The sequence below is a fragment of the Pteropus medius genome, unplaced genomic scaffold (assembly GCF_902729225.1).
Source record: "Pteropus medius unplaced genomic scaffold, Ma_sr-lr_union100, whole genome shotgun sequence".
In the NCBI taxonomy this organism is placed as follows: domain Eukaryota; kingdom Metazoa; phylum Chordata; class Mammalia; order Chiroptera; family Pteropodidae; genus Pteropus; species Pteropus medius.
Window position 1 is genome coordinate 10,115,502 of NW_024351543.1, and position 27,497 is coordinate 10,142,998.

The 27,497-nt window shown below is 41.0% G+C and overlaps 1 protein-coding gene across 1 annotated transcript in view; it reads left to right on the forward strand.

Moving 5' to 3' along the window:
• SCN10A (sodium voltage-gated channel alpha subunit 10) overlaps window positions 1-27,497 on the forward strand; it is a 78,466-nt gene that overhangs the window by 3,564 nt on the left and 47,405 nt on the right. Inside the window, exons 3-11 of the mRNA XM_039843272.1 lie at window positions 1,133-1,213; window positions 14,596-14,724; window positions 15,309-15,400; window positions 17,647-17,868; window positions 18,264-18,327; window positions 21,687-21,828; window positions 21,974-22,171; window positions 22,902-23,072; window positions 26,196-26,489. Of these exons, the coding sequence (XP_039699206.1) occupies window positions 1,133-1,213; window positions 14,596-14,724; window positions 15,309-15,400; window positions 17,647-17,868; window positions 18,264-18,327; window positions 21,687-21,828; window positions 21,974-22,171; window positions 22,902-23,072; window positions 26,196-26,489 (1,393 nt within the window). The remainder of the gene's footprint in view (window positions 1-1,132; window positions 1,214-14,595; window positions 14,725-15,308; window positions 15,401-17,646; window positions 17,869-18,263; window positions 18,328-21,686; window positions 21,829-21,973; window positions 22,172-22,901; window positions 23,073-26,195; window positions 26,490-27,497) is intronic.

Consider the following 27,497-nt stretch of genomic DNA (forward strand, 5'->3'; position numbering starts at 1 on the left):
ATACGATTTTAAATTAATCCTGGGGTTAGCATTTCCTCCCCATATGAACACATTTCTAATTTAATTGCAAGTCAATAGAAAAAGATGGTTTAATTAGAATTTCTCTTTTTGAAATAGATGTGTTCCTAAGTAACTGTAAAACAGGGCACATTAAAGGCATTTACAGAAAACTAAAATAGATTTAAGTAATTCTGCTCAAGTCAAAATTATGAAAGATGAGTGGTCTTTCTGAAGATGAACTTGACCTCTCTTCATAGGTCAAGTTCATCTTCAGTCTTTACTTTTCTTCAGGAAGTAATTGTTAAGAACTCAGCTAGTCCTAAGAAAAATGTCCGGTAGGAGAAATTTACTGTTGGATTTTCTCCACCATTTATTTACTTTCTTCCACTCACCTTCCTTTTCAGTGTTTCCTTCCCCTTTTGAAGATTCCCTTGCCCAGCCTTTCCAAGATTCTCCTCTTTGGCTATTCAGAATTCTCCACAGCAGCCTAATCCTACATGGAATTTTCTCCTGGACCCAGCAGTTCACTAGCCTGTGCTACCTCCCCCATTCCTAGCCAGAAGTCCACCTACTCAGTGTGCCTGACCTTAGCTGTATTAAGAAAACAACCTGACTAAACTGATTCCCATGAAAGTTTGTAGCCCTCCCCTTATCTCTAACTTCCTAGGAGTATTCTGTCTTACAGGAAAAAAAGAGACATTTGCTGGATGAAATTTCAGGCCATATTGTATAGTGAAATGAAGGCTTCAGGGCAGAAGGACATTTTGGAAGGGAGATTCTGTTTCCTTTCATCTTGCTTAGGGTTCTATTATCAAACGGTCTGAGTTCACATCTCAACATCAGGGTTGACTAGCTGTGTGACATGGAAAAATTATTTAAGCTCTTTCAGCCTGTTTTCTTAGCTCTAAAATGTCGATAATAATATCTACTTGTAGATTAGTTGTATTAGAAATAATATGGACAAAGTACACAGTGCAGAGTAGGCACTCAGAAATGTTAGTGGTTATTAAGTGACAAGACCATAAAGCTGATCCTAGCTAGGAATTATGAATTTAATCGTTCAGGGTCAGGGTGATCATAGATGCCACAGGGAAACATGGTGACTCAGCTTTTCCTTAACACAGCTTCTCACGTGGTTCAGTTCATTTATCACAGTCACTATTTTGGTCAATTGTGTGTTCATGACCCAAACTGAACTTCCAGAGAGAATGGAGTGAGTAGATTTTCTGTTGTTCTCATGTCTTCCCTTTTTGTCCTCTTCTCTTCTTCATTTTGCAACTTTTATTTCTTTTATTTATCCTGCCAGTTCTAATTGGGTATCTGACTTTGTAATGATCATATATCTTTTCTCTGTGGGCTTTGGTTTCATAAACGCACACATGATTTTCAGCTTTGAAGAGCTATAGATTAATGGTTCTCATCCTTGGCTGTGCATTGGAACCCCCTGGGGGAATTTTTTAAAATATCGATGCCTGGGTCTCAGTCCCAGAGGGTCTGATTTCATTGGTCTGGGGTGATCTGATCATGTGAGTTCCCCACCACATGCATTTACCTGCTAGATGCACCCATGGATGAAGGTCAGAGAAGGCCTACTTGGAAAGAGGGGTAGGCACAAAATTGATAGAGAAATAAGAATAAATGGTTCTGGAACATATTCAGAAAATAACACATGAATGAAGCTGATTCACTTATCATGGCTCATATACTTCAAAATGACCTTAATATTCTGAGATTATTCTAGCTCCCTAGGTTTGCAAATGGAAGCTCTGTATTTCAGAATGTGGGGCCTTTCAGAAAACATTCTGCACCAACACACCTGAGAGAGGTGCCCCCACCTCAGCTCAAGCTGGACATACCTTTGGTATAGTAACAGGAGCTCTGTAGAGCTTTCTCTTCCTCTAACTCTTAATTTTTTGCTGACTATAACATTAACACATGCATAATAGGAAATATCTTCTATTTCTATTAATAAATTAAAGGGGAAAAATCGTGCGGTCATCTTAATCATTGCTGAAAAATCATTTGATAAAGTTTGATATCTGTTCATAATTTAAAACTTACAGAAAAGTAAAAATAGACAGGAATCGCTGTACTCTGATAAAGGGTAAGCAATTTTTAAAAAGTAGCAAACGTAATACTTAATTTTCAAACATGGAAATCTTTTTCTTTGAAATCGGAAGAAAAAATAAAAAGCAAAGATGTCCGTTTTATCAGTTCTATTCAACTTTGTAAAGGAAATCCTAGCCAGTATAGTAAGGCAAGGAAAAGATATAAAAGGCGTAAGAATAAAAAAAGAAGGACTAAAGATGCCATGATTTATAGATAATATGATTCTGTTCATAAAATAGCCGATATAATCTAGAGATAAACTATTAGCATTAATCATAGTATAGTAAGGTAGCTGGGTATAAATTAATATACATAAATTAATTATATATATATATCAGCAACAAAAAGAAAAAATATTTTTTAAAATACTATTACCACTGGCATTCTAAAATATCAAGTATCTCAAAATAAGATTATCAAAGTATGAGTCAGATCTCTATGAAGAAAATTATTTAAAATATTGAGTAATATTGCAGGAAATTCAATAAATGGAGACATATTTCTGGGTTCAAAGCCACAGTATTGTAAGACTCCCTAAATGACTAATAAATTTAGTTTGATCCCAATCGAAATCTTGATAGGCTTTTTTTTTTTTTTGTACTACTTGACAAACCAACTCTAAGATTTATATGAAAATGCAAAGAGTAAGTTATAGCCAAGATACTTGAGAAAGAAAACAAGGCGAGAGAAGAGCAGTTGGGCTCCTGGATATCAGGATTTATTTACTATGACGCTCTAATAATTGAAACAGCGTGCCATTGGTGTAAGGTTAATCAGACCAGTAGAACAGAACAGGTGGCCCATAAACAGACCAATGCACGTGCAGGCATTGAATTTGTGACAATGATGGCACTAGGAAACATGGAGAAAGGGCAGTCTTCATTAAATGATGCCGAAGAATTAAGAATCCCAATAGAATAATTATATTGAACATTTAACTTTACACCCCACACTAGAGTCAAATTCTAGGTAAGTTAAATTCTAAATTTCTTTGTGAAAGACAGACAGAACGCTGTTAGAGGGGAAAAATAAAAAACAAAGGAGAATATCTTCATGACTTCAGATTAGAGAAAAATTGATTAACGTAGGACATGAGAAGCATTAACCATAGAGGGGGAAAATTATATATAAATTTGAAGTATCTAAATAAACTTAAGGATATCTCATGTTCGTAGATTAGAATACTCACTGTTGTTAAAATGTCAGTGCTGCCCAAATTCATTTATAGATTCAGTGAAATCGCAATAAAAATCCCAGCAGCAGATATTTTGAAGAAATTGACTAAATAGATTTTACTTACATAGATGAAGCAAAATTTATTTAGCTATTATCCTATTGATAGGCATTTATGTTGCTCCTAATCAGCATAATCCTCATATTCTGCCATTATAATTCTTTGGTGAATATCCTAACACGCATATATATATATTTTTTTAGTTTTATTAAATTTATTGGGTGACACAGATTAATAAGATTATATAGGTTTCAAGTGTACAATTCTATAATACATCATCTGTATATTGCATTGTGTATTCACCACCCAAGGTCATGTCTCCTTCCGTCACTATGTATTTGACCTCCTTTACCCTCCCTCCAATCCCCTTTTTCCCTTTGGTAACCACCATATTATTGTCTGTGCACACATAGCTCTGTATACATAACATGGGTGAATGTGAGGGATGAATTCCTAGAAGTGGAAATGCTATGTCAAAGGGACATACAATTTTAATTTTAGAGATATTGCCAAATTGTTTTCCAAAGTTCTACTAATTTTCATTTCCATTTGTTATTAAATCTAGGGTTTTTTTTAGATTTTGTAGTCACTAAATTATTGACACAATTTCCTTTATAAACACACTTAGAAAAAATATAAAAGATAAAAATCTACTTATCTTGTCCTAGTTCTAGAAATTGATGTGAAGGGTATTGAATGATGTTGAACATCCTTGGCCTCAGGAAAATGATCAGACTCCAGATTTTTTTTTAAGTTTACTGTGTTGCTGGGAGCCCAAAGGAAAAGAGTAAATGACTTTAGGATAGACTGGAGTTACAAAGATCACGCTGTGTATTTTTAAGTAGAAATTAAATTGTAGCCAGTGAAGAATCAGAAACTGATTCTATCACCATGCTCTTGATACATACAGCCTTTTGGACATAAGTGGTTCCCATCCCTAATTTCCCCTCCCTGACATAATACCTCTCTGAAATGTTAACTTTGCACTGTTGCCTGATGATAAAGGTAGCTCCCTGCCCCTCCCTGCCTGCCTGCCTACCTGTTTGCTGTGGGATGATTTGATATATAGATACTTTTTTGTGCTCAGAAAGAAACTAGAAATTCACTGGGGTCAGAGCAATGTATCAAATTGGACCCCAAAAGGAAATGAAAAGTGCAGGAGGATGCAAAAGTGTTAACAGTGACTAGAGCAGATTTTCCCATCACCACCTGGTGAGCTCCCACAGTCATTGAAGGGGCCCTTTGATGACCCTAGGGTACCCATCACTAATCACACCAAAAATCTGGGGAAACATTTGACAAAATACAGCAATTTGGTTGCAGAGAAAAGCACAGTGGAAAGAGAAATGTTTCCTCACCTGGAAAAGAAAATGTGAAATGAAGTTGAAGCTATGGCAAACAGAGGAATGGGCATCTGGCCCTGCACACATAAAGTAGTGTTTTGTATCTTTGCAAATTTATATGAATGATACCATATTGCATGCATGCTTTAGTCAATGCTTTTGAAAAATTATTTTATTATTTTTTTAGTTATGTAATATTCCATAAAGATATTCTCCTGTATTTTCTTCTAAAAGCCATAATATTTCTTTCTGCATTTAGTTCATCCTCTGAGACTTGTGTGTGTGTGTGCATGCATGCACACGCATATATACAGGAGATAAGCTTCTAATATTTTTCCTTATGGATTATCCCAACACCAGTTTTAATAAGTCATCATTTCCCAAGTGATTCCTTCTACTACCTCTGTCATGAACCAGATTCCCATGCATATCCAAGTCTGTTTCTCTCAGTGAGTTATTTGTTACTCCCTGAGTCAACATTGCACCAATCTAAATGCTTTATAATAAGATTTGACCTGGTTGATCACCTTTCCTTTTCAGCCATCTTGAAAATTATCTAGGTTCTTCCTGTTTCTTCTCCATTTCAATTTGAGGGTTAGATTTTCAAGCTTTTTTCTTAGAACTCTATTGAAACTTTGATTGTAAATGCATAGAATTTATTTATTACCACAGGAAAACTTGCCTCACTTATAATTTCAAGCCTTCCCACACATCAGCATGGTGTATCTTTCAATTTATATGTAGGCCTTCTTTTACATTCTTCCGTAACATTTTATACTGTCTTATGTAAAGTTCTTAAATTTCTTATCCCTAGGTACAGTATCTTTTGGGTTGTCCTTTTGAATATTTATTTTTATTGCTAAAACATATTAATGTTATTAATTTCTATGTATTGGTTTTGCATCTAGCAACCTTCCTGAACTCTAACAAATTACATTTCTCTGTAGATTCTCTTGTGTTTTCTATTTAAACAATCATATCATTTGCAAATGATGATGAACTTGTTTCTTCCTTAATGTCTATGCCACTTGTTTACTTTTTCTGTCTTATTGAACTGCCCAAGACCTACAGCACAATGCTGAAGCTATGATAGTAAGCATTTTTATTTGTCTCTTGATTTTAAAGAGTATACTTCAAATATTTCTATTATCATGATGACTATGAGATTCTCATAATTACCCTTTATGAAGTTATGGAGATTTCTTTCCACTTCTGGTTTGCTAAGAGTTTCATGATGATTGAATATTGGTTTTTAAGCAACATTTCTATATTAAGATGAGCATATAGTCTTTCATCTGTTAATACAGTAGTTTATATTAATAAATTTGCTAGTCTATTTTTGATGATTTTAATTTGATGATTGCTGGTTCAATTTACCAGTATTTCAACTGTTCTATCTTCGTAAATGAGGCTGACATAATCCTCTCATAAACTGTCCCTTTGAGTTGCTTTTCCATCTCCCTGCTTCACTGTCTTTCTTCCGTTGTGTCCCTGGAAACTCAGATTCTTCTCATTCAGTTTTACAGAGGAGTTCAACTCTCTCCATCCCTTGCAATGTTTCGCGATAAGTGATCTAAGGATCTCTATTGATAACTAGAAGTCTCTCAGTAGCCTCTAAATCATTTGATGAACTCAGAAAAAAGAGCAATGCAATCATTTCATGCCCACATAATTTAAAAATCTGAAATGTAAGATTAATCATAGTTTTCATAGAATGTCTGAATTGTTATGTTCTTACAAGCAGTGCAGTCAAGGACTGACTTAGTTCATACTGATTAACTTGGAGTAGTTTATCTTAAATAGTGTATTTTATTGTCATCTGACAGGTATTGTTTACATTCGTTAAACCTGCATTTGTCACCATCGCTGTTGTATTACTTAATACCACAATTCAAAAGAATGAATCAGCATTTCAGAAGTGGTTTGCAGAAATATAATAGTGGTAAAAATAGAAAAATAAATCCTGCAATATGAAATAAGGTTGCAAATATAAGTGATGAGCGGGCTCTGTCATAAATATAAAGCTTGAAACTGTGTGTCAGAGACAGGAGGACAATGAATATGAATAATCTCACGAAGGCAGATAAAAAACTAAATAAGAAAACAGAAAGCATGATAGTAAAAATTATAGTTAAATTTTATTGAATCAATGACCCTTTGTCCTAGTACCCAGTTTACTAGCTATTAACATTTTTATTAAATAATAATATAAAGCTACTAAAACTTCCACATTATTTTCCAATAAAACTTATCAACCTCATGAAAGTTAAAGAAAACAATTGATTTTCTCTACTGCAAACAAAAAATAAGCTTTCGAGTACAAAGTTGTCAAAATTTCATGTTAAAGTTTGAAAAGACATGAAAACTATAGAGTCATCATTCGCCCTTATAGTACAATTACACTCTTGCTGGTAAGATATGAAATCATCTTCAAAATCAATAATAAATATTGCAGTCAGAAAGAAAGCAACAAATACTTGGTAGACTTTAATTTTAAGAGACTTCTGGTTTAATTAAAGATTAATTTGTAAAATATGAAATAGACTTTAAAAGTTATGTTGTACATGAATGTTCACAACAGCATTATTCACAATAGCCAAAAGGTGGAAACAACACAAACGTCCATCAACAGATGAATGAATAAACAAAATGTGGTATATCCATACACAATGGAATATTATTCAGCCTTAAAAATGAATGAAATTCTGATATATGCTACAACATGGATGAATCTTTAAAACATTATACTAAGTAAAATAACCTAGACACACACAAAAAAATTGTGTGATTTCACTTACATGAGATACCTAGAATAGGCAAATTTATGGAGACAGAAAGTAGAATAGAGGTTGCCAGGGAGTAGGGAAGGGAAGAATGGAAAGTTATATAGTTTCAATTTGGGATGATGAAAAAGTTCCAGAGATGGATAGTGATGACTGTTGTACAATGTTGTGAATGTACTTAATGCCACTGAACTGTATACTTAAAAATGGTTAAAGTAGTAAATTTTATGTTATATGTATTTTACTATATAACATGAAAAGATATGTTGAACTGGTACTGAAGAAGCTCCAGCAACATAGTCAGCAAGGAAAGGGATCACTATACAAATGAAACATGTTGCTTCTAAACGCAGTACATGCCTTGTTCTTGGAAAACAGTGAGGGTCCATAGCATGCCTCCAGACCCTGATGTGCTGCTGAGGGACATCATGGAAACTGTGACTACAAACCAATTGTGGCCACTTAGCATATGTCTCCTCAGCCTATGGAGTGGAAATGAAAAGTGAGTACAAGAGGCTCTTCTCCTACACTGAATCGCTCTGGCTGGCAAACAAACAAATAAAAAAAAAAAAGTTTACACTGTTTTAAAAGAAGGAATGAAATCTTTTTAAATAACCATTTCTGTGAATACACATACTGTGTCTCAGTATGGATCTTTGACTTCAGGGCCTAAATATTAGAATTTTTTTTAATGATCAGACATCAGGATTTCTTAAAACTGAACAGTGGTGCAAACGACTCAATGGCAAAGAGTTTGACTTTTTCCAGTACCCAATGATTTTCTTCATCAGAAAAAAAAATTCCTTTTGCATATTACAAATTACATCCAAATGCTGCAACTGAACCTGAAGAAATAGCTTATAAGCCAATTGCCACCAGACAGAGAGAGAGAGAGGATGTGACTTCATCAGCTTCACGTTGAGAACTTTAACCTTCCAGCTTTCAGGGGCGCTAAGCTGGGGCACTCTTCCTCCAGTGAAACACTGAAAGTAGTGTTTAGAGAGAACTCTCTCCATAATTTCTGGATCTGCATTTGATCTGAAAAACCCAAACTATCCATCAAATCTTCCCAACAACCTATAATTCTGAGTTAAGACTTTCTAATTTAGAAAACACAAAGAGTGAGGGGGAACCAACAAGATATAGAAGCTGACAGCTCAAGCAGCTATCTAGCCAGATGAAGATTTCTTTGTGAATTATTTCAAACACTATGTCTCCTCTCACAGATAGGAAAAGCCATTACCGCTATTCACTTTTTAATTTGATTTTTACTTTTATTTAAGATATACAGGTTCATGGTTTAAAAGGTCAAATAGTTCTATAAAGAGTCTAGCAAAAATAGCAATTTTATGTTCCTCATCTCCTCACCCCCAATCCCATATTTCCTGAGGCAAACTTCTCGACTTTATTTTTTACCTCTTTCTTCTGATACCTCCCTATCTTTAATAACATACTCACACTACCATTTTTTATTTTTCCTTTAGATATTATCTATTGGCTTTCCATTATGGAAAAAAAGAATTAGATACACACACACATACACACACACACACACACGCACACACACACACACACGCATAGAAACACGCACTCATTTCCTCTCATACTCATCTTCCCATTAGTTATTATCATAATTTTTGGTTAGATAACCAGACAATATGCTCATTGTCTGACTGCATAGTATAATCAGTCAGACTATAGAATAGTCTTGCTAAGCAAATACTGTTCACGGTTGTGGCATACAGCATACTTTGATTACATTTCTTTTTTGCAGAATGTTTCTGCTTTCTCTGGACTTAATAAGGATTTCACGTCTTTGTTTGTTCAGTGTCCTATATATTTACCACTAATTCATTCCCAAACTCTTCTTCGGAGTTTTAATTATTCCTTCGATTTATTCAAACACATCAAGTTATCCACAGTTTTAAATTTTCTCGGGGAAATCACTCTTGCAGTCCATCTCCTGTCTCAATCTGGCTTAGATAATTCTCTAGGCCTGATGCACAGCTCTTTCCCGGAGATTTTTTTTTTTTTTCCATTTTCTTTTGGATTCTATTTGTCTCTCCCTTGTATCCCATCCCTTCCTCTTTACTGGTTACTTCCTTGTTTTTGTGGAGCACATCCTCTAGTAACCTTCTTAGAAGGGTAGATAGGAAGTAAAATTTCTGAAACTTTACATATCTATAATTGTCTTTATTCTATCCATATCTTAACAGTTTGGCTGGGGGAGAAATTCTATATTAGAAATGATTTTTCTCAAAGTTTCGAACGCATTGTTTCATTGTCTTACAACCTCCAAGGTTGCTTTGAGAAATCTGATGATATTTAGTTCTCAGTCCCTTATATGTGACCTGTGATTTTCACTCCTTCAAAGAGTTAGGCTCTTCTCTTTGTGTACAATGCTCTGAAATTTGTGATGTTGTGCCTCGATGTGAGCCTTTTTCATTCATGTTCTTGAATACTTGTGGGTGTTTATAACCGAATACTTAGATCCTTCAGTTTGTGGAAATTTTCTTAAATTATTTCTTAGATAATTTTTCCTGTCTATTTCTAGATTTCCTGTCAGTCAGACATTGTACCTATTGGTCTGATTCTCTAATTTTCATACTTTTTATCATCTCTTATCCATTTATTTTTTTCCACTCTCCATGAGATTTACTCAACTTTATTTTCAACCCTCCTATTGTTTTAGTTTTGCTATCCTATTTTTGTTTTCAAAAGTTCTGTTTGTTTTTTGAATATTCTTTTCCCCATTCTTTATTGAAATATAATAGACAATTAGTTGCTTATAATTACATTGTACAAGTCAATGAGGTTTTTTCAATTATAGTTGGCATACAATAATATACCAGTTTCAGTTGTATAGCATAGTGATCAGAGATCCACATAACTTGCAAACTGACCACCCCACTAAATCTAGTACCCCCTTCCCCCTTACATATTTATTACATTATTAACCATCTTCCCATGCTACACTCTATATCTCCATGTCTATTCTGCAACTATCCATTTGTACCTCTTAATCCCTTTGCCTTTTTTTATCCTCCCAACCCCCCTCCCATCTAGTATCCCTCTAAATATTTTCTGAATTTATGAGTTTATTTCCGCTTTTCTTGTTGTTGTTGATTTTGTTCTTTAGATTCCACACGTACGTGAAATCATGCGATATTTGTCTTTCTCTATCCGACCCATTTCATTCAGCGCAAGACCCTCTAGGTCCACCAAGGCAATATCTTTTCCCATCCCCGTCCTTTTAGTCTGTGTGTGTCTTTTAATCTGAAGTGAGTCTCTTGTAGGCAGCATATGTAGGGGGTCTTGTTTTCTTATCCATCCAGCCACTCTATCTTTTGGTTGGAACACTTAATTCTTTTCCATTTGAGGTACTTGCTGATAGCAATGTGGTTATTACCATTCTTTATTCCTGTTTTTGATACACGTTTTTCTTCTTAAAGAAGTCCCTCCAACATTTCCTGTAATACTGGCTTGGAGATGATAAATTCCTTTAGCTTATTTTTGTCTGGGAAGCTCTTTATCTGTCCTTCAACTCTAAATGATAATTTTGCTGCATAACGTATTCTTGGTTGTAGATCCTGGGTTTTCATCACTTTGAATATTTTGTGCCAAATCCTTCTGTTCTGCATAGTTTCTTTTGAGAAATCAGCTGCCAGACTTATGGGTGCTCCCTTGTAGGTAACTAACTGCTTTTCTCTTGCTGCTTTTAAGATTCTCTCATTGTATTTAAACTTTGGCATTTTAATTATCATGTGTCTTGGTGTGGGCCTCTTTGGGTTCCTGGTTTCGGGGACTCTCTGAGCTTCCTGGGGTTTTATGTCCATTTCCTTCACCAGATTAGGGAAGTTTTCCATCATTATGTCTTCAAATAGCTCTTCAACATCTTGTTTTCCTTCTGGTATCCCTATGTCACAGATATTTTTACCTTTAATAGTGTCCCATAGGCTCCTTAAATTATTATTATAGTCTTGGCTTCTTTTTTCTTGTCATTCTGATTGAGTGTCCTTGGCTTCCCCTTCTTCTATATAGGTTATTTGATCCTCTTCTTTATTCACTTTGTTTATTCCATTTAATATACTTCTCATCTCAGATAATGTGTTCTTCATTTCATGCTGGTTCCCTTTTATAATTTCCATTTCCATTTTTATGTTTTTCATCTCTTCGTTGAAGTTCTCATTGAAATTATCTATACTTCCCATAAGTTCATTGAGCATCTTTATAACCAGTGTTTTGAACTCTGCGTCTGTTAGATTGCTTGACTCCATTATTTCTGGATTTCTGTTCTGTTCTCTAATATGATTTTTGCTTCTTTGTCTTTCCATTTTGGCTTCTGTGTCTGTTTCTATGTACTAAGCAAAGCTCTTAAGTCTCCCATTTTTCTTAGAACAGCTTCGTTTGGTAGGTGTCCAGTGGCACAGTCCTGAGAAGGGTTCAGCTGCAGGCCAAGTTTAGCCCAAGCCTGTGCCCCTCTGGGCCCACCTGTTAAGATTCAGCAAGCAATCCACAGATACTGTGCTCATAGTTACCTCAAAAGGCTATGCCAGAAACTGAGGCCAGCTGCCACCAGTGTGAGTCTAGGTGCTGCTCAGCAAAGGGCACTTGACTAAGCAAGTACACACCTGTATGTGGCTTGGGCAGGGCTGTGAGTTGGGGGAGGCGGAGTTTCAGGGAATCCTCTGGGCGGAGCAACTTCCATTATCCAGTTTGATAACATGTCCACTATGGTGGTGCTGAGTCCGCGCACTGGGATGGGGGAGGACTCAACAGAGGAACAATGTATACCACCCGCACTTATCTACCGAGTGAGTCTTGCCTTGGCCCTTACTCCAACAACTCCGTGCCCCCTGTAAGTCCCCCTGTAAGTCCCTAGTGCCCCCTGTGCAGCCAAACCGGTGCTGGTGCTCAGAGCGAGCAGGTCTGTCACCACAGAAGTTCACTCGTGGATGCGGTCCCTTTAAGAGGCGTCTGCAGCTGCCGCTGCCACTGCCGCTGCCATGGCCTCTGTCCCACTTAGCCACTCCGTCTGGGCAACCTCGTGTCCTCGCCCTATCGTACCTTCTGCCGTTGCAGGGTGATTTTTTAGATCTCTCCATAGTTGTATGGCTTGTTCATCTAGATTCCAGGTGATTTTCCTTGCTCTTTACCCCTTGTTTCTGTCACAACTTTGATTTGGTTACCAGAGGGATGAACAGAGCCTCTATCATCTACGCCATTTTTTTTTCCTCTCTGAATATTCTTATTTATAGCCTTCTGTTTTTGTTTTTTGCACCGAATAACTTCTCATCTCTTAACTCTAAAACTATTAATGATGGGGTTTTCTTTTCCTTGCTCTTTTTCTGTGTCGTCTCATTTTTTTCTTTCTTTCTTTTTTCTCGTTTGGTTTCTTTATTCTCTGGTGTTAGCAACATCCTTCAAATTCCTGGTGCTTGTTGGCTGCCTGTCCATATTAAGAGTGTAGCATCTTGGGCTATTAATCTGACTGCCAGACTTCTAGGAACTTACTGAGTGGAAGAAGCAGGTGGGTGGGAGGGTTGTCTGCCTTTGACTATTTAAATTTTCCTCTGTACTTCTGTTTCAGTGTACATTTCTTTTTTCAAACTCTTTCTCTCTCTCTGTTTCCCACACACATACACACATCTCCCCTTTCCCTCTCCCTCCCCCTCTTCTCTCATTCCTTCCCTCCCTCCTCTCCCCCTGCTCATTCAGCTCTTGAGATAATGAACATCCAATCTATTTCCAGAGCAGAGGAGGCAGTTCCTCACTGAACAGGTGGTGTGGAGTGGGGTCTAGGAAGACCAGCTGCCTCTTGTAAAGATTTTACACTGTTTCATCCCTACCTTCTACCCTCCCCCCAAACCCCGCTTTCAGAGGTATTCAGCATCTTTAACTCTTAAGCAGTTCTTCAGTGTGGGTTTGCTCGCTTCTGGGAACTCCTCATTTCCAGCTAAGGTTTCAGCTTTCTTGGGTCTGCTCTCATCCATCTTCACTATCATTTCCAAAATGATGTTGCTTTCTCTGTTATCTTGGTCCTAGTGGGTTTATGTTCTAAAAAATTCTTTTATTGTCATTTAAGAAGAGTATCAGAAAAGATGGAGGTAAATACATGTGTTTCATCTGCCGTATTTAATCAAAAGTCTTCCCATTTTTAATACCAGTGTTTATAATTTTGTAATTAAAATTTTTTAATGTAACTAAAATTATGTTTTGATTTATGTGCGCATCTGGATCCCTTTGGCCAGTGGTTCTAAATGGTAGTTCTCCAGGCTAGTGGCATGAGCATCAACTGGGAACTTGTTAAAAGAAGACATTCTTGGGCCCGACCCCAGACTTACTGAGTCAGAAATGCTGGGGGTAGAGCCCAGAAATCTATGTTTGAACAGGCCCTCCAGGTGGTTCAGATGCTTGCTAGAGTTTGAGAACCACTTCTGTAGGTGACGAAGGGATTCTAAACATTTGAGAAACACTACCCTCCCCTCCACCTCGGCTCCAGATCCATCTCTTCCAATCCAAACCCGCGAAGTGCCCAGCAGAATGGAAGGGCTGTTTTGAGATAATGTCCTTTAACAAGATCCATCCTCCTGAGAAGATATTTGTGGATTTAGAGGCTTTTCTCTTCCATGACACCTAGTTGTTTACTGCCTTACATGGCTGTTAGAGTGGGGTTTCTGAGGTCAGAAATGCCTGCAGACCAGGCTTGGTGAGAAGAAAAGACAGAGACAATGGAAGCAGAGAAGTTTGAGAGGAGCAGTGTAGCGGGACCTGATCCCTCTTCTGCATCTTCAGCCATCAACATGTTGGAAGAGGAGCCCCCAGCTTTCCTCAGAGCAGGGAGCCTCTGGGAACCTCATGTAACGGGAGGGTCCTTGCTCTGAACTTCACCTACCATTGCCCTCTGCCTACCATCAGGGCAGCAGATGTTGCCAATCATCTCGGACATACACATCCCTCCCCACCCCGCCCATCTGTGTGGCTCCTCTGAGACCCTCAGTCTGCCTCTCGTCTCCTCACTTCACCTTCCTCCTCTTCTCCACCCTCGCAATGATCTTCATACGGCAGCTCTCCCTCTGAGCTCTCTCCATGGCACAGTTAATTCTCTTTCCACTTTCCCTCCCAGGTATGTCTTCACTGTCATTTATACCTTCGAGGCCTTGATAAAGATACTGGCAAGAGGCTTTTGTCTAAATGAGTTTACTTACCTGCGAGATCCTTGGAACTGGCTGGATTTTAGTGTCATTACTCTGGCGTGAGTATTTCTCCACACTGACTTGTTTGTGCATCTGTGTGAGGCTTGTGGGTGTGCCCAGGCTCACACCCTGGGGTGTTTCCTTATCCATCCAGCTTTCTCATTTGAAACCGCATGGCCTTGGGTCTTGTTGCCATAGACCATCACTGTGGGAGTCACTCTCCAGGGTTAGTCTCACACCCTCAGGGAGAAGTCAGAGACCTCACATCTGAGCTGATGACTGGCCTGTCAAAGTGAATCAGACAAGGCTCAGCCTTGTACCTACCTGGCATGAAGCTCTTTTCCTGAGGAACCAGAGTCTGAGGAGACTGGTTGGCCAAGCTTGCATGCTTGAATATCCATGTTTACATGTAGCACATGGAGCCACCTAGACCACAATGCACCTTCTCAAAGGGGCCATTCTGAAAGATATTGCAACAATTAAATCAATGTTAGTGTCGGTCTATTGGTGAAAGTGCTTCTAGATTCTCCATCTATTCTGGGTCCTTCCTAGGCTCATGTTACCCCAGATTGTCTTTACTTATGCTGCATGCATTGCAGGACCCTCTCCTTGTAGAGATGCTGACTGACTTCTGGTCCCACAGATACGTTGGTGAAGCAATAGATCTTCGAGGAATCTCGGGCCTACGGACATTCAGAGTTCTTAGAGCCTTAAAAACGGTTTCTGTGATCCCAGGTGAGCTGCTTTAACCAGATCATTTATTCATGGAACATGTGTTGGTGTCCATAACCTAATGTCCACCTTTGATTTTCACAAGAGCCCTATAGAGTTCCAGAGCATGAACTATTGTCCCCATTTAAAAGACAAAAAAATGGAGGCTCGGAAAGTAGAAAACACAATCCCAAGTCCTCATCACTAGTAAGAGGCACAGTGTGACCTGGAAACCTAATGTCTCAAGTCCTACACCACTGCTCTGTCCATAGTACCTCATGGCCTTGCCCTTGATAAATGACAAGAAAGTCAGGTCCTCATTTTATATTCTTGTTGTGGGGGTCAGGCAAGCCTCCAGTCAGATTCTCATTTATGACTTAAACCAAAGTTGTAAACTTGGAAATAGAGAGGAAGGGAGAAGGCAGTCTGGTGAGTGTTTTCACCATTTCCATAAATCTGAAAGCTTGAGTTTCAGTCCTGTCTCTGGACACACAGAGGAGAAGAGAATTAAGTAATTCTTGATTACAGAGAATTTGGATAATTCTCTGTAAAAGTAGGCCACTAGAGCTTATCTTAATGGTCCTTCTAAGACCTCTGTTGTCACCAGTAGCCCAGCGATACTTCTTATCCCCTATTGACTTGGTGGAGGGGAAGGTGAGGCTAGAGACCAGGTAACCACACTAAGGCAGGACTCAACTCTGCCTCCTTGTGGCCTGATGGTTTATCTCCCCTTGAAGAGGAGAAGAGAGTGAGGTGATACCCCTGAGAATCCATTTCTTCATCTAGAAAATAAACACTCAAACTGGAGTGGAAGTCCCTTTCTACCACTCTGTGTCTGGCTGTTCAAGGAAGGATTGGAAAGTCTTTGCCAATTTCCACAGGACAAGCTTCTTCATGAAGACAGCCATGGCAATAAGTAGCTAGTTCTGACTCTTGGTATCTCTCTCACCTACTCTTAGCCAGGAAGAGCCTGAGTCTTGTTTTCAAGACCTGACCTGCCCAGACTTCCTCTCCTGCCTCAGCTGTCTCCTCTACCCACCTCACATCATGTTCTAGAATGTACCTGTGGTTCCACAAACACTCCATGCTTTTGCTCCTCTCCCGGCCTTGCCACTCTTTCTGTCAAAAGAGTCCTCCTCTCTTAACTCATCATCATTCCTCAGGGCTCTGCTGAGGCTTGACCTCGAGGAGACTCCATGGTCTTTCCCAACTTCCCCACATTCCGCTCCACCCCGTTCCTATCCCCAGGCTTTGGTTACAGGCTGCTTCTATGTGTAACAATGCTATGCTTGGTAATACTATGGAGTTCCCCCTTGACGGTCAGACTACTCCACCACATGCCAGTGCCCCAACCATTGCTCAGCTCCCAGCCCATGACGCCACAAGCAGTGTTCATGGGTTATTTGTTGACCAAGATGACAAGGCAAGGCTCAACCCTAGACTGCTTCTCTAGTCAGACCTCTTTCTAATACCCATGAATCTGCCCTCCAAAGAAGGCAATTTTATTTGCCAGAGCAGCAAATCATCCCCTAGATAAGCAGGAGCCCCATTTTTGCTGCCAGCCCTGCTTGGCTCTGACATAGCTCCTTCTCAGATTCTCTCTGTATCTGACTCAGTGATTCTCTCAGTGTCTCTCATGGTCTCACTCTATTGCTATGTTCATCTCTCTGTGTCTTTGTGTCTCTGTCTCTTTTTTTTCTGTCTCATTTTATCTCTTTTGTATCTCTCTCTCTCTCTCTCTCTCTCTATCTCTCTCTCTCTCTCACACACACACACACACACACGCACACGTGCACGCACGCATGCACACACTCTGAGGTTCATGGATTCATGTGTCCCCAGCCTCAAGCTGCCTCCCAGAAGTGAGATGAATGCAGAAAGACAGATGCCAAATGACTGGAATGAAGTTAGTAGCCTCATGATTAGCACAGTGCCTGGAACTAGCAGGTACTCAACAATTATTTTTTTAAATCAAATTGCTATTGTCAGAAATGTATTAGGCTTAGCATGATAAGAAATGCATTGCCTGGGTCTCAGTAGCCTTGTCTTTACAATGGGGCAATAATCTTTACCTTCCAGCCTGCTTTTTAGGGTTATTACTAGGTTTATATAAGGAACTAGGCTTGGAATTGCCCTAGAGTTTTTAAAATACCTCACACCTGTATGTAATGAGAAGGCAAGATGGCTAAGATGAAAGCATGCCAGGCACACAACGTGTGCTGTGTGTGTTAACTGACCCATGTAGGAGTATCACTGTCATCTTCTCATAGGGCTGAAGGTCATCGTGGGGGCCCTGATCCACTCAGTGAGGAAGCTGGCTGATGTGACCATCCTCACCGTCTTCTGCTTGAGCGTCTTCGCCCTTGTGGGCCTGCAACTCTTCAAGGGCAATCTCAAGAACAAATGTGTCAAGAATTGTACAGCTTTCAACGAGACAACCAGTAACTTTTCTTATGAAAAACGCGAGTGGAATTTCTGCCGTGGCGACGAAGGTCTGGCTGGCAAGGGATGTGACTCCCCTGCATACCTGTATAGACATGTATTTTGATTCCTTTTCCCTGTTCAAATGCTTCTCCTGAGTCGTGTTTTACTTTTGAGTCCACCATATTCTATTGCCCAATGTCTCTTTTACAAGGAAATGAGCCATAAATCCAGGGACAGGCCTTGCTGCCTCTTCTGGGAGAGTCTTGGAGCTGAAGTCACTGCTCAGCTTTTCTCGTCCCAGATGGGACTTTTCCCCCTTCTAAGTATCCCAGCATGCCCAATGAGTGTATATAGCCAAGAGAACTCATCTTACTCTTACAGTGTGCCACCTTCACCACCCAAGGCTCAAGTGGTAGGGTTCAGAACCATATGCAAAGCTTTCATTTTCTCCTTTCTTTTGCAGACTTCTACATCAATAAACCAGGCACTTCTGATCCCTTACTGTGTGGCAATGGATCTGATGCAGGGTGAGCGTCCAACCCATGACCTAGCACCATTGCTCAGCAGTCCTTTTTCCTTCTTGTCATCATCATTTCCTGGGCAGAGAGTCCAGAGGAAGGTGCAAAAATGAATAAGTCATAGCTTCTGCCATACCATGTCTATGGGAAGGAAATGTATGAGTTAGCTTTTGCTGTGTAACAAATAACCCCAAGATTTTGTTGCTTAGAACACCAGCCATTTATTTAGCTCAAGATTCTGCACATCAGCATGTTGGGCATTTTGTAGACAGTGGATAGATTACCTGGGGGCCAACTGATCTAGGATGGCCTCAGCTAGGGTGGCTTATCTCAGCTCTGTGTTGTCTCTCATCCCCCAACAGGCTAGCCTGTACTCATTCTCATGGCAGAAGCAGGGTTCCAAGAGAAAGAGTGGAAATGTGCAAGGTCTCTTGAGGCCTAGGCTTAGAACTAGCACGATGTTACTTCTACTGCTTTCTATTGACCAAAGTAAGTCACGGATCAATCCAGATCCGAGGACTTGACTCTACTTCTTGATGGGAGAAGCTGCAACATCATATTGCAAAGGAATGTGAATGCAGGGAGGGAAATAAATGTGGCCATTTTTGTAATCTACCCCAGGAAGGAGCTAATATTTCATTTTTTTTTTTTTGTATCAAATGCCCACGTTTAATCATCACAACTCCATCACATGGGTTTCATTATCCTCACATTACAGAAGAAGAAGTATATGCATTAGTTTTTGCAATTTCAAATTCTTACGGAGTCCAGACACATAACAACAAAGAAGAGGAGTGGGCTGGGTGGGAACCATGGCAATGAGAGTTTATGCCTCATCTAAAGGGGGCAGCCAGTGCTCAGTTCAGCTTTTGGTTGCCATGTGAAAATGTGGTTCCATTGCTTCCAGCTCTTCCAATTTTTAAAAGAGAGACAGGAAATTTAGATTTTTATGTGAAATCTCCCAGCTAAAACATCGGCTACCAATTCCAAAAAATGTCTATATATTATGGGCCAAACAAAATATTTCTGTAAGCCAAATTCAGTCTGCAAGCTGCCAGTTTGTGAGCTCTGATGCATATACATATGAAGATGCTACATTCTGGAGAACCAGTGCTGTGCTGGAGGTTCCAGGGGCTGGGGAAACCCAGGGAGGTGGTGGTATGAGGCAGGGCAGGTCAGGGAAATTTTCTTGGGTGAGTAGTTGAGATGGCAGGGTGTCTCCAAGCTGGGTGGACAAGAAGTGGTTTGGATAGAGGCCATTCCGGGTGGCAGAACAGAATGTGAGACAGCAAAGGGGTAGAGGACCCTTCAGGTCTGTCTGCTGCTTTGACCACTGGAACAGATGTAAACAGAAAGAATTCAGGCAATTGATCAGAAAAGCTTTCTTCTCCCACCTCCATGGCTGGGGGCCTGGAAGATCAGAGCCCACATGACCCCGCTCCCTGAGTAGCTGACAGCTCCTGTATTGCCCAAGTGAAGAAGAGTGGGACCTGTATGGAGCTCTGCCTTAATCAGCTCACTAGGAAAGCAATCTCAGATAGAGCTAAAAGGTGAGGACAAACAGGAGAACATGATCAACATAGGCTCCTTGGCCTCTTTCTTCACAAATGCGCTTGGCATTTGGTTCTTTGGCTCAGGGACAGGATTGTTCTGATGTCAGCTTTTATTTGCCTTTGACTTAAATTTAAACTGAGGGCCCTATCAATGTCCTTTTCCCATTTGGATAATGGCATTTCATTTTTCATGGTGACAGCTCCAGAGTAGCCCAAGCACTGTCTGTGGTAAAGTTGTGAGGTCCATCCATGGGCACCTCCTCCGCAAGCTCCAAGATAGGCCAGACCTGCTGGGCAGGTCCTGGCCAGGTTGTAAAGGAGTGGATAAGGCTGGAATGGCAAATAGAGGCCAGCTCAGGACAACAGGCAGAGTGAGCCCTGGAGGCCATGCTGTGAACACCAGACCTGAGTCCTCTGCTGGGTCACAGAGAAGCGGAGCCCTGGGCTAAGGTCCACACTGCCCAGTGGCACTGTGGGAGGAAAGCCTGGGGTCTCAAGGACTAGGAAATACTTGGTGATTTTCAGCATTCCTTTACATGTAGTATTCCAGTCCATTCTTTTGGTAGCTTCAGGTTAAAAACAGCAGGAATTTCCATTTGCATTTCATATATCATATTTAGTATGCTGAAGGTAGCATGCAAGAGGCTTTGCACCGTGGTCTCATGTAATTCTCAGAGTAGTTAGCTGTTGATGTGTAGCAACTACAGTAGAGTTCTATGGAAGATGCACAAATAAGGCTGTCCTCAGAGTTCACTAGCAAATGTACGGGTGATGGGTTGACTAGTTCCTTGGGAGAGCAAATCAAGAGGCTGTCTTAAATGTGGGTCTACAGAGTCTAGGAACCAAGGTTGGACATAAAATTAGGATTGATTACAATCAAGTTGCTGAGACCTTACGCAATTGTATGGATACTGGGATTGTGTGTTCACATGGATATCTGGAATAAGGAGAGCCCGAGAGGCTGGTGTTAGTGGAGGAATCCTGGAGTAGTAGAATCCCAAATACAAACATGACATTACTGTTTCCTTGACCAAGCCATCCCACTGGGGTGGATGAGAGCACTCACATGCCCTGAGCATAGAGATATTTCTTGACATCAACTTAGCCTCTTATTATGAGAGAGAGAGGAGTCCAACACTCCCACCCCAATACTCACCAAGCAATCATCTTCAATTTGGTTTCCTTTCATAGGTCACTCTTCATAGGCTACAGTTATATTTCTCCTTTTAAGTAAGTACATTGACATCTCTGTGGTTTTAACTGACTTCTTCTCTCTGAACACCAGCTTCCACATCTGTAAAACAAGATTGTGGAGACAATTAAATTATAGTGTTTGTAAAGCATGTAGGAGAAAGAGAGGCACACAGTAAGTAATCAGTAAATGGAAAATGTTGTTTTCATTGTTATATATAATTGGTCAATGAACTTGGCTAATGTGAGTTCTCCTTTGATAGACAACTCTGCAGGCGATGACAACCAGCTCAAGTTTTAAGTCTGCATTTCTGATACTGACTCTCTCTCCTCTCGTGTGAATTTTGAAAGAGCTTACCACCTTATGGGGTCATGTCTGGGCAGTCAGCTGGCCTTCCCCAGGTCACTCCCTTCTGCATGAAACTCTGAAGTGACAGTATTATCATCCCCATTTAATGGGCAAGGTAAACTGAGACCTAAAAAGACTAAACGTCAAAGGTCATCCAGCTCATAAGAGGAATATCAGGCCTTCAACTCCAATCTTCCTGCAGCCCTGGGCTGCCTTGCTTTCCAGTAAGCAAGGAGCTATGCAATTTATGATGAACTTCTTTGTTCTTGCTGCAGCCACTGCCCTAAAGGTTATTTCTGCCTGAAAACATCTGACAACCCAGATTTTAACTACACCAGCTTTGATTCCTTTGCTTGGGCTTTCCTCTCACTGTTCCGCCTCATGACACAGGATTCTTGGGAACGCCTCTACCAACAGGTATTAACTGGCATGTCCCCAAACAGACTTGGTTGGAGGCTGAGGGGTCAGGTCCAACATGGCTACATTTTTCCTAGAGGAACCTGACAATGTCCAGGGCCCATGTACTTTGGGTACATATCTCTTCTTTCTCTTGAATCTTCAGACCCTGAGGGCTTCTGGGAAAATCTACATGGTCTTTTTCGTGCTTGTCATCTTCCTGGGATCTTTCTACCTAGTCAACCTGATCTTGGCTGTGGTCACCATGGCATATGAAGAGCAAAACCAGGCAACCATTGATGAAATTGAAGCCAAGGAAAAGAAGTTCCAGGAGGCCCTCGAGATGCTCCGGAAAGAGGAGGAGGTCTGTGAGGGATAAAGCTTTGGAAAGTCTGTTGCAGGCTGTATGTTATTGGGGAGAAGTATGGACCAGCCACTTAGATTAAGGTTGTTATTCTTGGGAACTTTAGGAAGATTCATCTCACCTTAGGAATCATCTTAGGTCAGTTTTTCTCAAAAAAAAAAAAAAAAAAAGAACCTGAGTGAAGATGTTATGAAAGTGATGTATTTATTAAAGGATGCTCTCAGAAGGAGAGTCAAGAAAACGGAATGGAACAAGGGAAGAGTTAAATAGGAAAGTGGCTTCAGCTAGAGACTACCTTCGGCCTGATCCTATGTGAGCTCTGGGGCATGACTTGTACCACAGAGTAAGCCCTACACTGAGGGAAGAGGGCTTGCCTTTGGTATCCCCATACCTGCCCCAGCCAAATGTACAGTGAAAAGAAATTTTTTGCAGAATACTGTAGCTGTAAGCCATTAGCAGCTAACACTCAAGTGGCTGGAGATGAATGTGCTGACCTGATAAAAGAGATCTGGGCAGGGCATCAACAGGGTCTACTATAGGGTATGAATGAGGGAGGTGACCAAGTGGTGGCTCTTCCTACCATGTCTCAATCCCACAACCACCCAGGTTTTAATCCTGACCTCCTCTGTTTCAGATGCCCTCACCCCTGTGAAACCTCATTTCTGGGGGACACATTTATGCTAAACTCAACCAGATACTGTTGGCTGCAGCTGCTGTCCTCTTTCTTCAGGTGCTGGCAGCACTGGGGATCGACACAGCCTCTCTCCACTCCTACAACGGATCCCCTTTAACCTCCAAAAATGCCAGTGAGAGAAGGCACAGGATGAAGCCAAGAGTGTCTGACGGCTCTGCAGATGACAACAAATCACCCCAATCAGAGACTTACAACCAGCACAGGATGGTAAGAGGCTCAGGTTTGTGCTCTAAAGATTACCCACCTTTGCAGCTGTCATGGACAGTAGGTTGAAGTGGGAAGAGGTTTGTGACAAAGACATAGCTGGAAGCACAGAGATAAGGAGGATGTTCTAGTAATTCCAACCCTCCCACCAATGGACGTCTAGACTTGGACAGGGTCATTATGGATGGGGAAAAGGGGTATATTGAAAAGACTTTTATGGGTAGGAGTGGAATTAACAAGACTGGGACTGTGGAATGTGGAAAAAGGAGAGGAGTCTAAAATGACTCCCAGATTTCAAGATTAGGCAATTAGATAGATGGTGATTCTAAAACAGGAGCACCAGAGGAAGAAGCCAGGTTTGTAGGAAAGGTGGTGGACCCACATTGGGCATGATAACTTTGAGGTGTCTGTAGACCCGTGGACATGAAGGGTCAGTTTCCTCCTTACACATAGATCTGCAATTCTAGAGCAGGGAAGGAAGGTTCTTTGTCCATGGTGCTGAAATCATTACAAGCTTATTTCTGACCTCATGTCTCAGCCCTTGCCACTCAAATTCCCACCTATAGTTGGCACAGAAGATCCCAGCACACAGCTCTGTGATACGATCCAGCCCAGGAATAACTTCAGCACCTCACTTCAGGTCCTGAAGCAATTCTGTCCCCTCTTCCCCCATCATAACCTCTACCTCCCACTCCAAGATTCCCTATACTTACCAAATTTCCTCCCACCTCCTTCTTCTCCCTTGAAAGTCCTCTGTACCCCAATATATCCCCTTTCTACAGGCCTGAGAGATAATAACCCCTTTGTGTGAGAATAATTTCCACACTAATAGTATGAGAAAAGGGATAAACCTGACTATTGTTCAGGCCTTCTGACCCTCAGTTTCTTCTCAATCTCTTTTCCTGTGCTCATCTGAAGGATGCTCCACTTTTTTGGAATATCATCTCTACAACACTCAAACTTATGTGTGCATATCAGACACACTCACATGCATACCGGCCTCAGTGACACTCATTTCAGCATTCGTAAGAGTTTGTGCCCTTCTCTTCCTTGCTCTGTCTCTTTTGAACAGCACCTGGCATGCACAGGGCACAGTTCAGAAGACATTTCAAAAGGATTTGACTAGGGCTTTGACAATTGTAGAACAAGATGAATCACAGCTTTCATGGAAATGTCAATGACACTCTGAATTGGGCTTTAATTTCCCCCATTCAGTTACCCCCATATAGAGTAGCACCTGGATGTCCAATAATTGTTTGGTGTGTGTGCTTGTCTCTCCAGCTAGGCTCATCTTTGAAAAGAAAAAAGAGGAACTTTGTCTTGTTAATTTAACAATACTAGATGTTTGGTATAAAGAGATGACTAAAACATGGTTCCTTTCCTAAGGACTTCCATTCAGATGGAGGAGGCAGATATAAAAACAGCTATGTGTTAAGTACTGTATTAGGGACAGGCACACGGTGTTTGGAGAATAGAGGAGAAAACACGACTCTTATGGGGTTGGAGGTGTGTCAGGAAAGGCTTCACAGAGAATGATTGAAGTGAATAGTAACTAATGAGTAGGGGTTCTTCCAGTAATTGAGGCCTGGAAGAGTTTGGGGAGAAGTATTTTCCAGGCAGAAAGAAGAATATGTGTGTACAAAGACAGGAAAGGACCACTGGGTAGTTCTTTAATGCTCACTGGTTGATTGGAGTCCATACAGGAAGGCGTCCCCTTCCTCTTTTCCTAGGTGTATTCATGCGGTAAATAGACCACAGGCAGTTTTTATATGAAGCTGTTTTCTAACAGAAATGAGAGAATTTTGGGGGGTAGCACCTAGGAGAAACACAGCAGGGGTTTAGGGTAACACACAGGAAAACAATTGGCCTACTTAGATGATGCATTTTAAGGCAAGCCTAATACTTAGATTCAGAAGTCATTGCCCACCATAGGTTAATTCTGAAATGTTAATTGGTGGCCAAGGAGGCACTACCTGTCAAATATGAGACCTAAATTTTCTTCCCAGTTTTTTCAGTGGTTTGCTTAGCACCCAAATATAACTCAGTCATCCCATCTTTAGTAAGGATTTGCTTACTTGGCTCTTTTGCTTCAAAAGTGGAAAGAATTTATGAATTTTTATGAGTTCCATAGTCCTTGGACGTAAATTCTAGGCAAAGAGTGCTCTGTTTACAATACCAGAGCAGCAATGTTGGTTGCTGAACAGGGCTGGGCTCCAAATTATTTTAAAAAGTATAACTTTAGTTCTGTGGGGTCAGGTGATAAGTAAGGAGGACTTTAACTGACAAGGTGTCCCCAACTTTAGTAGTTTAGTAAATAAAAGGAATTGAAGAAGAGGGAAATTTTCAGTAGTATGATCAGAATTTGGTAAGAAGTCAGCTTACTGACTCTCCAGGGACTCTGGGCCTATGAATTAGCTCCTTTCCTCTGACAATTGTGCACCACACAGTTACTTCCAAGGAAGATTTTGATGAGAGATGTTTATTGATTTGGAGGAATGGCATTATTCTTCCAGGAAAGGAGGCTGTAACTCTCCCTTCAATCTCCCTATTGTTGACTGTTCAGTTTGCCTCAAGGGATCCTGGAAGCTTATTACATTACAAAGCCCTCATCTCTTCCTTTGCACACAAACACTACCACCCATGTATGCTGAATCTAATGAATTGTGGAACCTAATTTTCAGACAATAAAGGGCAGCAGTTCATTCGACAACCATTTACCAAGCATGTTCCAGAAATGGTGTCCATAATAGAGTTAGTCTCCTTAGATCACAGCTTGGCACTTGGAGCAGCCCAGTGACCAAAGGCTGACAAACAGCTAACTCAACCCAGCAAGCCACAAGGTTGTCCTCTGACATGTCCTTGGTCATGAATGATCTTAAGCACCTTGTAACTTCTCATCTCTCCTGGCTTTTTCCCAGGCTGTGTCAAGAATACTGTTTTTCCTTGTTCTCTCCCCATGTTTACCTAGAATACCCCTTAGATCTGCATCTTTAATTTGCTGCTGGAAGGTCACGAAAATCGGGGCAGGGAAATGGGAGTGAGTAGAGGGAAGTGCTGAGCTCCAGATTTGCTTGCAGGACGAGCTTCCAGCCTTATTCTTTCCTGCTCCTCTGGGTCATTGCCCAGTCTTTCCTAGGCCTCAACTCTGGGCGACGGCGTGCTAGCCATGGTAGTGTGTTCCATTTCCGGTCCCCTGCCCGAGACGGTTCATTCCCTGATGGAGCTGCAGATGATGGAGTCTTTCTTGGAGACCATGACAGCCATCGGGGCTCCCTGCTTCTGGGCGGGGGTGCTGGCCAGCAAGGCACCCACCCTAAGAGCCCTCTGCCTCAACCCACCAACCCTGGTTCAGGGCATGGAGAAGATGGACACCCCACATTGCCCACTGCTGAGCTTGGCCCTGGAGTCACAGACCTCTCGGTGAGTTTGTAAATGTTCTAGACTATTTGAGGCTGTCCTCTAGCTAGAGGCCTTGGGCCAAGAAGCCCTGAGTGTCATCCATGGAACAGTCCTTTAGATATCATTCTGCCCAACTCCTTCCCACCTGCCCCCACTTTAAAGACAGGGCAGATGAGACCCAGAGAAAGAAATTGGATTTACTTGAGGTCAAGCGGGTTTTCTGGTTTACTCTGTGGTACAGTGATACAGATTATTTTTCAGTTGATCTCATATTTCTTCAGTGTTTCTCTGTCCCCACTCACTACCACTGTTTCAGAGAGAGGCCTGCTTGCTCCTAGATGAGTATGAGAAAAATTAAAGGTTCTTTTCTGCCTACCTGTGGCTCTGTGCAAGCTACCCTGGGTGTGGCAAAGGGACCCAGAGAAATCCTGGGAGGTGCCCTAGATAGATCTTAGCAGAAGCAGAGTATCCCTTGATTTACTCAGAAAAACAATAACTTGCCAAAATGCACAACTTAGGCAATAGTGACTAACTAGCCAGCACTCTTATTGGAATAATCACAGAGTGTAATGACAATCCAGGGACACTTCATTGAGTTGGGAGCCATGACTTAATGTGAGCTCTCCCTCCAGTTGTAGTAATGACGCTGCTAGTGTTTTTCATTTGCCCTCTCTGGCTAGCAGTTTGCAAACAGACTTGTGAACAGACCATTATATGGCTCTACTAACTTGATAAGTCTTACACAGTGACCTCAGTTCCATCTCTGATTGGGTGCCAGCAAGAAACAGAAGAATCACTGTGCAAGTGGAGAGGGTTTAGTGGAGTATTTACAGAGGGTTGGGCAGGGCTCTGAGAACTAAAAAGGTATAGTGAGGCCCCTAGAGACTAGCAAAGTGGGAAGCTGGATGTGCTAGGGTAGAGAGTGAGGGAAAAGATGAGAACTAGGACCCAGCAAGAGCTGCCACTGTGTGAGAGGTAGCCCGGCAGAACTTGTGATCTCAGGTGGAGGACTGCAATCATGACCCAGCC